Raw genomic sequence first — 15,225 nt, forward strand, 5'->3', positions numbered from 1 at the left:
TTTTGGGGTAAATTCAGTATTACTGAGGCTATAAACTGAGACATCGCCTTGAATATTCTAATTATGCAGCTGAGGGTAGCGGTATCAAACAAATTAATGTCTTACTACAACTGGGCTACCACTTCTACATATGAGTAGCTATGACACTGACAGGAGTGACAGAAAATTAACCATGTTTGGTACACCCTTGAATCTTTGTTGCAATAACTAGTAAACTATTTACATTCCATGTTAACCAAAGTAAGGTACACAATGTATATATCAGATATTTTTTTACAGTGCAACACAGGATTACATGGTAGTTTAACAGATATTCCCAATTTCCGAGGCAATCATTCTGGGTAAACATTGATTCGTTTAACAACTTAAGGGAAAGAATTTAAAAGGGTAACACATATCGACTAGGTAACATTTACAAAAAACCTGCTGTTACCGGAATTAGATTAGGTAATTAATCAAAAGTACACCATATATTAAGGCTTCAGGATTTGACATTAGACTCTTATGAATTCTTGCTAACTAAGCAGAAATTTGGCAAAAACTTTCTTAAGCTTATGACAAACATGAAAAAAAAATTATAAGCATTATAGCAGAAACATTTTAAGTACTGCATAAAAGACGTTGGTTAAAAATTAATGCTGTACCAGATGGTTTCATGTGATTTTTTTAGTGATGATATGGTAATCCTCAATAAAAAACTGTTGTAAGATTATGATTCTTTGAGATAGCTAGCTTAGAAATAAGCTTAAGTTTTAAATTTAAGCAAACAACTTAAATGCTATATTGTCTAAAGCTGACACTACATTCAGTTTGCTTTAGCATGTAGCACATGATAACATTTTGAAAAGCGCTAAGCATTTGTACATGTACGTAACAAATTAGTATTAAAACTTAACAAATTAAAAAGGTAGACTTGCAAAAAAATTCACATTACAGTTATTTGATATCAAAAGATTCACCATGTCTTACTTTGTTGTGTTGTAGGCGCAAAATATATGGGAATGTGATTACAAGCTCTTAAAAGCTCAAAAACGAACAGTTAATTGCAGCCGCACGAGACCGCCGTAGTTTGGATTCTCTTTCCAAAACGGCTCAAATGTGACGTAGTTGTGGTAAATGGTTTCTGTTTACATTTTCGTGCAACCTTATTTGTCGAAATATTTTCACAAATATACTTCACTTATTCAATAAAACCATGTCTATTGTTCTTACGCGTCTGTTTTATCGTCATTGTAATGCTGTCACTTGTAGCACTGATATCTTATAACTTACCGTACAAATTCGCTAAACTTTTTAACCTTAGCTCAAAGGAGTGCATATCATTGTCTGATAATCATGACGAGCCTGTTGGTCACCTGTGATAATTGAAAAGTGCTGCAAAAATGATTTTCGAAGTATTGGGTCACATGATCAGATTACGACTTGAGGATTAATTCAAGCCGAAACAAAACTGTAAAGTAGCGAGCATCTATATTCCATACGGGGTCCTCGGTGAAACCCGAAGTGTTTGTCATAAACTATTGCTATGATAAGTTTATATTGAGCTTTTTATTGGCCTTTCAATTTATGTGAGAACATCACGTGACAAGACAATAACCAAACTATCATGACTACATCAGAGAAATAAACAGATTCCAATCTACGGCGGTTTTTTGTTTTTAAGCTTTTAAGAGCTTGTAATCACATTTCCACATATTTGGCACCTACAACACAACAGAGTAAGACATGATGAATCTTTTGATACCAAATAAACTGTAATGTGGATTTTGTTGCAGGTTAACCTTTAAATAATAGCAAATGACTACAGTAGACGCTCCTATAATGTATACCTCCTATAACGTAAATTCCAGATAACGTAAAGAATTTATGTGAAGTTTTTCCATATAACGTAAAGTGTCAAGTCGAACGAGTTCTCAAATTTGATTTGAACAGTAAACTAACTTGTCGCACTTGCAAGAGAAAAAATGACGTGCATATAGCGTTATATCTATTATATATACAGCTTTCGTGGTATTCTAGTTAAATTGTCAGATGTGTCGGCAAAACAGAAAAAAGGGTAGCTGCACAATTGTTCATAAATACTTAAAGGCATGCCAATATACATACCAAACTGCTTGTCACAAATTGGAATATCGTCGAAAGTTATCTTTTATTTTAACCTTGACCCCTAGATGCAGGTAGACGGCAAACAGGTACTACCACACTTTTTATAGCAACGATCAATATTTTTTCCCTTTTCTTTATTGTCAACATATAAAATATTAGTCATTAGCTTTACTTTGCAGTATAGACTTTGCTGCTTAGTAAAAATAAGCAAATAATAAGCAAAAATAAGCAAATCGTAGCAAATGAACGTTGAAGATGTGAGCTCGCCATCAACTTATTGTAAAATTACCGCAAGCATGGTCTATAAAACCAGTTAAGCTGATCAGAAAAAAGGAGAAAAGTTATCTATCTATCTATCTATCTCTGTAAAATATTTCAAGTGGCCGCTAGGCCTGTAGAAATAAAATGGTGCATTAGGCATAAAAATAAGATCACAAATAAGCATAGACTTATTTATCTAAGTCTGAAGGATAAAAGTATAAGATCGCTTGGTCTAGTTATAAGAGAATCAGATGTTAAAATTTCATCGCACGGTTAAAAAAAGAGTGTTTCATTGCACTTGTATTGATTGTGTGTCTGATATTGGAGTTATCGATGCAAACCAATAATACAATTACGGTACAACCCACAAACAAAAATTAAAGCCTAGTTATTCTTTTTTGTATGACTATAGGGGTGAGGTTGGAGAGATCTTGGAAGGATTAGGCAATTTACATGTATTTTACTGTTCGCGTAACGTAATGACCTACAACGTAAAAGTTCCTGGAACGGATCATTTACGTTGTAGGAGAGTCTACAGTATTAGGTTATAGTTTATTATAGCTTTCGGTTTAAGGACAGTCACCCAACTACAAAAGAAAGTTTTAAAAATTGGCTAGTTATTCTTTTTGTTAAATGCTGAAACGAGGTTTCTTTAATTAATCACTAGTAGTTACGGTTTATGCTGTTTCAATGATAGTTGCTAATTGTTTCGTGTTGATATATCGAATTATATGATATTTGCAGCTTATCTATTATTTTTACTTTTTGCAACTATGAACTACTAAAGCAAGTTTAATCAGCCCAAACTATGCATTGGTTTGTACATATACTTTAAATTAGTCTAATAATGCTGAAATAAGCTTTAGATAACAGTAACTAGGCTTATGTGAGATGTTATTTTGTACGTTGTCAAGTATGGACTCCCTATAAGTTTTTGTCTCGAAAATAAGCGCTGTAAATAGTTAAACGGAGGTTTTAACCAAAACAATTTAATGAACAGGTTGGAACACAAATATAAAATGATGGACTAATAGTTATTAACAGATGAAACAGTAGAATACTGCAAATCAAGTAAAATATTGCCCGTTCCCATTGAGACGCTGCCGAGCACAAGCGTGTGATTGACTGCCTGTCATTGGAAAAATACTTGCAAAATAAACAATTTCGTTGAAAATTAATAATGGGAGTTGGACGCCATACTTTCTAAAGGACTGCGAAAATTACCTCGGCGTAACTTCGACGCGTAGAGCAATTTGAAAATCAGTTGACTTGAAGAATTTGTACTTTCAGTCGAGCACATTTGGTTTGTACATTACGTCTTGATTGGACGTTGTCGGGCGCGTCCACTAATCACTCATCATTTATCGAATTTGCGTAACATATGTGCGAGCCAATAGGTAACTTAATGCAGATAACTCAACCAATAATCGTTGATGTCCTTGGAATACAAACAAAAGTCTTACACGCGTTCCGAAAGAAATTGCGCTCAAATTATATTTTGGTCGCTGTTCTAGTTCGGCTGTTAAAGTTAGACAAACGTTATATGATAATTCGCCTTGTCGATAAGAGTTGTCAGATCAAAACAGTCAAGCCAGTAGCATAACTCTTATTTAAAACAATACTCGCAACTTGCAGCAGTATCATGAAACCTTGGTGGAGTAAGTTACATGAACAATATAGCAAGCTTATGTTGGAACAAGCTGAATATAATTCTAATGAGTTAGTACTATCCTTTGTGAGACTATGGTATACCATGATTCGGAACACGGCACTAGATCTAGCAATCTAGTGTTCGACTTTCACTTCAACTGTAAATTGTTAAGAATATGCTTACCTTTAAGCAGGGTTAATCAACTTTTATTGAAAAGAGGTAAAATCTAGCCTATTGATGGCCATTGATTAAATGTTGACCACATCAACACTCTCATCAATTCTAGTTATTCTAAATATATTGAGGCTTGTCAAATCTAAAGAACAAAGCTGGCAGCCTTTTAGGTAAACTTACACTATATATACACATATCGCCAGATGATAAAAATGGTTTGGTAATAACAGATTATTTATGTACTACAAATAAAAATGCATAAACATTAAACAGTGAAACTTGTTTTTCATTTGTCATCTATCATATATAAGAGCTTAAATGAGCTAATAGTCCAACAGTTCACAGTAGTTTCAAACTTTATATGAAATTGTAATACATAATATTTTAAATACCATACTATCAGCATGATGATATTGGAGCATATACAGCAGACAGGGTTGATAAAATGACTAGTGATATACTGCTCAGAGTATATTCATATCTAATGCATATTCACAAATTTACACAATATAGCAGCTGAATCAAGAGTTGGCACTCTTTACAGACATCATGGTGTTTATCTCCCACTGTAAGTTTCGGAGTATGTCTATGATCTCCTTCAGCTCCATGTTCTTTGACCGAAGTTGCTGAAACCAAAGGAATAGAAACAGTTAATAAGCGTATAATTGTATTAAACTGACTGTAATAAGAATAATCTATACCATAAAACAGGATCAACAAAACCTTCTCTCCATGAATGGCTGAATACATTTAGTTTAGATTTCAGTGTCTGACATCATAAGTACATTTTAAAATTATCTCTCTGCGCCGATTAAAACCTTACTACTGATTACAGCATACTATTTACGCAGATCATCGGCAGTCATATTTTACATTTATCTCTAGAAGAATGCTCTGATGGGCTTTCAAAGCTCTAGAATAGACCAAATATCTTTCTATATATACAAACACATCATCTGTATCAGCAATGTATACCTAATGTAAAAATAGTTGTATTTTACTCATTTTAGGTACTGTAATTTGCAGGCACGATATAAACTTTGAACCAATCTAGCTAACAACAAACCTGTGATAGACTTAAATGCTCCGCAGCCACTTGCTTGTACACCTCGCTTTGCTCTTCTGCTTCTGCCTTCCTGCCTCCTCCTTCTTCTACAAATGGTATCAGTTCCTGCAAGCAGTAAACATTCAAAAACAAATTGTAAGACAACCGAGAAGTTTAACTACCAAATTTTTAGTAAATATTTTACAATATTTTTTAGCTTTAGAAAATATCAGAGCTTACCAGTATGACATGGACTTAACTGTACGACATAAACTTAACAGAAGGTCATAGACTTAACAGTACGACACAGACTTAACAGTACGACATGGACTTAACAGTACGACACAGACTTAAAGGTTGACTTGCAACAAAATTCACATTACAGTTATTTGGTATCAAAAGATTCACCATGTCTTACTCTGTTGTGTTGTAGGTGCCAAATATGTGGAAATGTGATTACAAGCTCTTAAAAGCTTAAAAACGGAAAGCTGCCGTAGATTGGAATCTCTTTATTTCTCTGACGTATCCATTAAATTTGGTTATTGTCTTGTCAAGTGATGTTCTCGCGTGAGTTGAAAGGCCAGTAAAAAGCTCAATATGAAACTTATCGTAACACTAGTTTATGGCAAACACTTCGGGTTTTACCGAAGACCCCGGTATCAAATATAGATGCTCGCCACTTTACAGTTTTGTTTCGGTTTGGTCTAATCGGCAAGTCGTAATCTGATCATGTGACCCAATACTTCGCAAATAATTTTGCAGCGCTTTTCGATTATCACAAATGACCAACAGGCTCGTCATGATTATCAGACAATGATATGTACTCCTTCAAGCTAGGGCTAAAAAATTAAACGAATGTTTACGGTAAGTTATAAGATATCAGTGCTAAAAGTGACAGCATTACAATGAGGATAAAATATACGCGTAAGAACAATAGACATGGTTTTATTGAATGCGTGAAGTATATTTGTGAAAATATTTCGACGAATAAAGTTGCATGAAAGTGTAAACAGAAACCATCTCCCACAACTACATCACATTTGAGCCGTTTTGGAAAGAGAATCCAAACTACGGCAGTCTCGTGTGGCTGCGATTTTCTGTTTGTTTTTGAGCTTTTAAGAGCTTGTAATCACATTTCCACATATTTTGCACCTACAACACAACAGAGTAAGACATGGTGAATCTTTTCATATCAAATAACTGTAATGTGAATTTTGTTGCAAGTCAAGCTTTAACAGTACGACACAGACTTAACAGTACGACATAGACTTAACAGTACGACATAAACTTAACAGTACGACACGACTTAACAGTACGACATAGACTTAACAGTATGACATGGACTTAACAGTACGACATGGACTTAACAGTACGACATGGACTTAACAGTAGGACATAGACTTAACAGTAGGACATAGACTTATCAGTAAGACATAGACTTAACAATTGAACATAGACTTAATAGTACGACATAGACATAACAGTAGGACATAGACTTATCAGTAAGACAGACTTATCAGTAAAACATAGACTTATCAGTAAAACATAGACTTATCAGTAAGACAGACTTATCAGTAAAACATAGACTTATCAGTAAAACATAGACTTATCAGTAAGACTTAAACTTAACAGTAAGACTTAACATAGACTTAAACGTAACAGTAAGACTTAACATAGACTTAACAGTAGCATCTAATTCAGTCATTATTTTTATCCCACAGAGCTAACAGTAATATTTTGTTGAGTGCCTACAATGAAGTTGACAGTAAAAGTGGAGTATTACACGCTAAACAAATACTTGCATTATTAGGATATCACTCAACCAACTCGGCTATAGAGACATGCACTGACTGAGATAGACATTTAATAACACACCAAATATATGCAAAAGAAAGTTTAGACCGTTTTACGAACCGTGACGGGACGCATGTTCAATTTACTGCTACTGTCCCGCACTGTTGCATAAATGTGCTTAAGCTGTTTGAAGTAATCCAGGATAATCTTGAGATTATCATGAAGTTGCTTTTTCCTTTCGTTATAAGCAACGCTGTTCGTGTGCAGATGATTAAACAGCTGCAATTAATAAAATAACATTTTATTCCTAAAAAACATAATGAAGATAAGATGAGAAACTAAAAAATCATTAATACATTCAAAACACGTAATAACTTTAAATGATTATATTATTATATTAACACTATTTTATTCATTTCATCCTTCATTTATACCAAAACATATTTCTTGTTTAACAAAGCCTAGTTTTTTTCACCTGGTGTGGTTTATTCATTGATATTGACAACACTAGATAAAATAAAAAACGAAAAATTAAAACAGTCGACAACTGGAAGTTGGAGAAGAATGATGAAAAACACACAAGTGAAATATATACACAGCTAAATACACAGCTAAATATACATTTAGCTGAGATATGAGGAGAGAAAGGGCATGTGATAAAAGCTTACAAGAGAAAAGGTCAAAGTCCTATGTAATAATAGGATATGAAGACTGCTGGAAAGAAGGAATATCTGATGTAATTACTAACCCATGTTGATGAAAATAGGACATAACAAGAAAGGGTTGGGGTAAAAGTTGATAATTGTAACATAGATCAGAAATTTAAGGAAACTGCTTGTTCATGGTAGATGATTGGTGGTGCAGTGAGATGTTCTAATGATAATCTCTGCTAAGTCTCATAAATTAATCTCTACATATTGTATAGCTGCAGCAGCAGGGTTTTACCTAAATATTTAGACAGGATATCTTAAATGAATAAAATACAACCATTATTGTGATAGGTATACATAGCTAATATGGAAAGATGTGCGCATGAATATAGAGAATAGAGAAATAATTGGCTCATTCTAAAACATTCTTTATTTCTAGAGATGAAGGTAAAATATGACCAAAAACTCGGTGTGTAAATAATAAGCTGTAATCGATAACAATTCTTCAACCGAAGCAGAGATAATTTCAAAATGTCCTAATCAGCTGCCATCGTATCAGGCATTGAAATCCAAATTAACTGTATTCCGCCAATTATGAAGTTTTTGTGTTACTCTTATTCCAGTCAGTTTAATATGATTTGGAACTTATTAGCTGTTGCAATTCGTTTTGTATTACCGTAAATGTTGATGCAACATGTCTGTTTTGAAACAGACATGTTGGCTGATGATGCATCATGTCCATTTTGAAACAGACATGTTGGCTGTTGATGCATCATGTCCGCTTTGAAACAGACATGTTGGCTGTTGATGCATCATGTCCACTTTGAAACAGACATGTTGGCTGTTGATGCATCGTGTCCACTTTGAAACAGACGTGTTGACTGAGAGTCTCTTAAAAAAACACGAGGCTTTCGACTTGGCGAAACAGGCAGTGTAGGTTATGCTATAGACAAAAAAGTGGTCTCCAAGTTTACAAAAGTACAGAACAGATGCGTGCTCATAATTGACAACAGCTAATTAATAGAATATTGGCAACAATGTATGTATATAAAAATAAATTGTAACATTTTTCCATATAATTTACAACTTTGACTGACCTTCACTCGAAAGCTAAAATGGTAACCAAACCGAATGTTAATTCAACCAAACTAGCGAAAGAAGGCAACTCTTAACCCTTAAAACAGTAAAAAACGTTTAGAACAACTATGGTAAATACCTGTGTGGCTTTGAGTATTTGAAAAACTTCTGTCGATTTGTGTACTATTTCATGTACCAGCTCCTGACCAATCCTACAGTGCCTTGCCATGTTTGCCTCAGCTACCTGCTTGTGCTCTCCCGTTCCACTATCAGCAGACGATTGACTAGGCAGAGAGCCTCCAGGTCCGCTGTAGCCAGGTGGTGAAAACATGAGCGAACTTGACTGATGAGAAAATGCACCAGGAAAGCCAGAAGGCATGCGCGGTTTGGAGCCTGGCTGCTGCATGGCTACAGCTTTCTAAAACAAACAATACATTTAAAATTAAAGCACAGTTTAAAGCAATATAGTTTTCCCAATAAAAAAAATTTTGATGACACTAAAAGCAAAAATGTTGCTAAAAAAATGACTTTCCCAGTAATTTTCTACAAGAATCTTAAATTTTGTCACCTTCAAAACCAAAATGATAACCTCAGAGACATTTCTCCTACCTGGCCACAGAAGATATAAATTTTAGGACTTTACACAAAAAACATTTACTATGAAGATTTCCTTTTGACATTTCTATGGACTCGATGGACTCATTATGTCGAAGTATTTTCATTATTTCAATCGTGAGATACCTATTTGCTAAAAAATGTGAATAAAACATGTTTTTGGTGCCTAATCAAAAAGAGGTTGTATTGAAAATATGTGTGCTGTTAACCACAATTCCTAAATTAGGATTTCCCAGAACTAGTTGACAATTTTAATGAAGCCATGTAGAGACTATTTCTGGTAGGACTACATATTTCAACAATTTGGTTATTTTCTTAGCTAATTTGTAACATTCAAAAACTGAACGAGTCCCAATGTTTTTAAAAAGCAGTGTTGTCACTCTTACAACCTGTTCCTTTCATTGACGCATCAGTTGCATTTAGACATTCCATATATTGCAACTGCTTCGTTCACCACATCCTCTCTATTCATCATGAGTTATTGCTTTGACATTTTATGTCGATATATAGTTAGCGTTGAAACGAGGTCTGATGAATATAGATTAAAAGAATAGAAATAAATTTTAAGTACTCAAACTCTATTTGCCACGAGTACCAGACAGCGCATGCATCACAATAAAACTTTCAAAAAACATAAAACATGAGAGTTAATCTCAAAACACAACATCCCACCAGGACTAGCATAATAATTACAAACAAAAGAAAACAAGCGAACCAAGAATATGCATGACATGAGTATTACTAAATAATCCGAGGCTAAACAAGCAGTGAGTGTAGTAAAACTAAATACATAAAAGCAAGAGCAAACACTGCATTACGCATATGAATATAAAAAAACTAAAAGTGATACAATAACTTCAAGTGCATTAAATTAGTACATAATAAAAGCAGAAAACTGATGAAAACTTCGATCATCGAGTACTCGCTCGAACACTAAGGCTAGGATTAGACAAAACCTGGCTAGATGAAACCTAGCTAAAAGAGAATCTGACTAGATCCTTCCATGAGTTGACTAGAACTAGAATTTGACACACATTGACTAAAATGAGACAAACCTTGAAAACCACAACCAAGCTTCTTGCCAGCAGACGCATGGCATCTAATAGCTTCACCAGCTGAACTGGCACTAACCAGATCAGAGTCTTGAATGTCAGTTACCTGAATTTCCGCTGAGCTATAATTAGCGTCTAGCTTATCTTTAGCTTCACGTCTCAACACCACAGTATCAGCTGAACTAATTGAATGCTCTCTAATACATTATAATAAGCCCTCATGTTCTCCTCATACCTACCATCAGCCTCCTGTGATTGATCAAACGTGCCAACAGCATCGAAAGACATCATCGGTAACTTGGTATGCATCTCTCGCACAAACGTCAATGTAAATGGAGATAACCCTGTAGCAGTATGTAGAGTAGATTTGTAAGCCATAGAAAATTCTACCAGTGCTTTCACCAAATATTTACCTTCAGACCTAACAATTCTCAGAACTTTCAACATGGTACGATTTACTCTCTCCCCTTCATCATTGGCTTGAAGCCACAACGGGCCATTAAAAGCCATTTGACTCCAAAGTGACACCCAAGTGAGACTAAAATTCACCATCAACAAATTGTGAGCCATTATCAGACTGCAGTATTTCAGAACAACCATAATGAGAGAATACTTCCTCCAACAAAGATAATCTTCTGTTTAAAACAACCTAGCAAAGTAGTTTATCAAAACAACCACTGAATTACCATAAGGAAGGGGGCCAAGAAAACCTATACTACAAAACTTCCAAAAACTATCAAGCAATTTAGTGGGCATGATATGATAGACACGGGTACACCACTGCAACTGGCTGGTTGACAAGATGAACCCTAACGGCACAAAACTTCAGCATCACAATCAATACCGCGCCAAAAAAAGACTTTAAGACACAGCCTTCTCTTGGTCTTGACAAAGCCTTGATGTCCTTCGTGGGCTAAACCCAACACTTTCTAACTCAAACTACCTGGAACAAAGATGCAATCACAACTGAGGACAACACCATCACAACTACTCAACTCATTCTGCTTAGACTTCACAACAGCAGCACAACTCCAATATCCTGAACTGATGGCTGGACTAATCATTTGAGTTCTTCACATAACTTGGCAGCTTCCTGAACATCTGACCAATTCATAGCACAAGGAGCAGCTATCTAAGCAATACAGAAATGTATGAATATTCCCATAATGGCTTCATGGCGTCACTCCGAGAAATGTTCAAACCTGAAAGAGAATCAGCAAAGTCGTGACAACCTGCCTATACTGAAGAGCAAAGTCAAATGTCTAGAGTCTCGAACTCCATCTCTCCAGTAAAGGAGTAGGTTTAGAAGAGGAATAGCCTAAGATACAAATGGCTTGTGGTCAGTCACTAATTTGAACTGTGCTCCTAATAGGTACATCTTAAAATGCTCACATGAGAAAAGAAGACCATGGGCCTCACGCTTCGGTTGGGAATATCTAAACTCAATACCCTACAAATGCTTATGACCATATGATACAACTCTGGCAATCCCATCTTGGACCTGATAAAACACTCAACCTAGACATACAAAACTGGCAGCTACCACTACAGTAGTCACAAGTATTCTTGTCATAATAAGCAAGTGTGTGAGTAGTACTTATGAGTTCCTTGACATTCTCAAATGAATCATGGTGTAGGTTCAACTATTTGAAGGCTACGGAACTCTTAGTTAATTCCCAAAATGGTGCAGCAACAGTGGCTAGATCACAAATATATCTACCAACATACTGACCTAACCCTAGAAACAATTTCAACTCAGAAACATTGATGAAAACTTGGCAGAAACAATAAAAGTAACATTTGCAGGGTCAGGAGAGACAAGACAAGCCCTAAGCACAATGGGCGATAAACCAAAACTACACTTTGAACCGTTGAGTGCCAGTTCAAGCTCTGCAATACGTGCCATAACTTTCAGCAAATGTTTTCTGTGCTTCTTAGGGTTCTTACCAAAAACTATAATATGATCGGTTAGGTTCAAAACACCTACGAGTTCATTAAGAATTTTTTGAACCGTGTATCCAAAAACCTCTGGATCCGCTGAGACTTCCATACCTAGTATTTTCATGCGTAACAATCCTACATGACTTACGAACATGGTAATACATCGAGTTTTGTTTCAGCGCACACAAAAAAATATATGTCTTAAATCCCGTTTTGAAAACATCTGAGCACTATTATCTCCACCAACATTTTTTGAACTGTTGGAACAGGATCGCACTCCCTAACTATAGAAGTATTAGCTCTACGCATGTCAACGCAGAGATGTACTTTGTCACCATCCTTAGAAACCACAACCAGCAAACTAACTCAGCTAGAACATACACCTTGAACGAGTTCTATCATATTCTTTGCTAACAATCTATCTTGTGCTTTTTCAACCTTACTGCGGTAACTAAAAGATAAACATCGAACTGACTGAGCAACAGGCTCAATGTTCTCATCAATATGTAACTTTACTTGTACCCTTTTTAGCTTCCCTACTCCTTTAAATCACTGTGTATTTCTCCTTCACAATATAGCCTAGATCATCTCTACTTTCTACAATACAAACATTGTGTACCTTAACTCTTTTACAACCGTAACGACATTTTCGCTGTTTTACGCAACTACGCACGGTGGGTATAGCGATGAGTTTGTTGTTTTTTTGTAATGAAAAATATCATTGGTTAACAGCCTGTGTTTGTTTATATTTTTATTCAATAAGAAAATTTAATATAATAGCATTTGAAAAATGATATATCTGAAGAGTATCATCACGGTAAAAGTTTGTTTTACCTGCTTGCCTTTAATGACTAATTTTTATATCATGGTCACTTCCAGACAAATCTGCGATTGAGTATCAGGTGTAAGTACATGTAAAAGTATTTCCAGCGCTGAAAGATACTCAACGGAAAAATAAAAACGTGTGCAGTTTGTGCTAAAGCAAAAAATTGGGCAAATGATAAGAAGGATGCAGAATCTCAACCTGGTGCAATGATTGTGGTATGGGACTTTGCGAAGGAAAATGCTTTCGAAAGCTTCAATCATAATGACTACTATTGGCACTGGCATATCTTAATTTCTAAATAATATCTCATTTTACAGTAAAAAGCATGTTTATGTAAAATATATTAATCAATGTGAATCATCAATTTTGAAAAATTTTTGATAAATTAATTCACCGTGGAAGGCAGAAATAGCCTCAACAAAATTACTTGCAAAAGGGTTAAGAAGCTTAAGTTTACTAGCAGTATTAGCACTAATCAGATTACACGGACTGCCACCAAAAACAAAAAAGAAGCAGTAGTTGACACATTGTTGACAGTAATACTAGCATAGCAATTTTTATCCAAAAATGGTAAAGGTGAAGACTGTCGCGTTGCACACAAACATTGAGCAGCTGGTATCACAGAAATATTTGGCAGCTCACTATATGTACGCTTGTCAATAACATTGTCCACAGCTCTTGAATCTCTTAAGAATGTTACAGTCTCATCTCCAAGAAGGGCATTACACTCTGGAGTTTAATACCTACTCGATATACGTACAGCAAATTTTCCGACAGTTTTGTAATGTAAATTTTTTAGGGGTAACTTTTCAGCGAAATTTAAGTGTATAGACATAGCTTCAGCAAAAATAATTACTCATCTAACGATCATAAAAATTAACAATAATTTCTAGAAGCACTCCAAGTTTACTATGCTCGCTATTCTTAAAAATATAATTGCATCATTGAAATGTATTTTAAGGCACTGAACACAAAAACAAAGGCAACTTGTAGACTCCACAATAGTTTCTGGACATTGAATAACATGAGTATATTATTTAACAATGGTCTATAAAGCTTAAGTGAGAGCACGCTAGGAGACAACTGAACTGATATTCTGAAAGAGCAACCATAGTTCAATGATATACAGTGTGATTAAATAAAGATAATTATACACAGCTTACAAAACTCTAAAGCGTTAAATGTAAAAGGCTCAATGAAGTTTAATTAAGGGGAGTTAAGATTCAAAGTTTCGAGCTAATATTTTAAGAGGTAAGAAAACGCTTTAACCTAAGATTTTTATTGAGTGAAATATCAGTACCTACATGCTAATTTCAGCGCGAGCATGCAAAAAATATACAACCAAGCCATTGCTCATGCTTCAAACAACAAATGGACAATTGTTTAAGAAGCAGTTTGCGAGTTTTTTGCTCAATTAGGAGAAAAAATAGCAGATGAATATTTCATATTTGTAGTCAGGGGATGTACTGTAAAAGGGAAGAATAATATCGATAATTTCTATATCTCTTACGAAATATGGTACCCTTTAAAGTCTGCTCACAATTTTAGCTCTATAAAATATTAATTTCTGCCTCGGCTGTTATATACATGAATAGTAACTACGATTGAAAACTTCAGCAAGAAGATGCGGTATAAAATATAGCCTAATTTTAAAAAGTCATTGACATATCCATACTAAAGAATACGTTGAAAAAATCGCTAATGATCTTAAGCTATGTATTACTCATGGCGTTCCCAACTAGATTCGGTTATTTACTCATAGTTTGCGACTGCTACCCTCGCTAAGTGTGATTTAGGATTTAGCGCTAGAGCAAGTTCGAGCGCGAATGTTTAGAGTTGTCTTCTTTTGCAGCTTACAAAACGATCAACCGGCGAGCCATAAAAAAAATAAATGGGCAGACGCACATGGCGAGCGTATTGCGAATGATAAGATACAGCTTTCTATCGTAACGAATTATCTGCAATTTACACGCGTGCTTGATCAAACCATATCAGCTGTTATCAGTCGAGTTCGTCGAGCATTTTCTTTGTTC

General features: G+C 35.0%; 1 protein-coding gene across 2 annotated transcripts; it reads right to left on the minus strand.

Annotated features, from left to right (window-relative positions):
* Positions 1–4,216: 4,216 nt before the first annotated feature.
* On the minus strand, positions 4,217–14,791 carry LOC137391352 (mediator of RNA polymerase II transcription subunit 30-like). Of its 2 annotated transcripts, none has more exons than XM_068077801.1 (5): positions 14,703–14,791; positions 8,898–9,176; positions 7,152–7,310; positions 5,259–5,363; positions 4,217–4,818 (listed from the first exon to the last, which is right to left on the minus strand). In XM_068077801.1, the coding sequence occupies exons 2-5, from the start codon at positions 9,162–9,164 to the stop codon at positions 4,714–4,716; spliced, it is 636 nt and encodes a 211-aa protein (XP_067933902.1). In that variant the 5' UTR covers positions 9,165–9,176; positions 14,703–14,791; the 3' UTR covers positions 4,217–4,713. The 2 variants fall into 2 exon arrangements, with proteins under 2 accessions (XP_067933902.1, XP_067933903.1); XM_068077802.1 differs by having other exon boundaries at positions 14,733–14,786.
* Positions 14,792–15,225: the final 434 nt, after the last annotated feature.

This window comes from Watersipora subatra, chromosome 3 (genome assembly GCF_963576615.1).
Source record: "Watersipora subatra chromosome 3, tzWatSuba1.1, whole genome shotgun sequence".
Lineage (NCBI taxonomy): Eukaryota > Metazoa > Bryozoa > Gymnolaemata > Cheilostomatida > Watersiporidae > Watersipora > Watersipora subatra.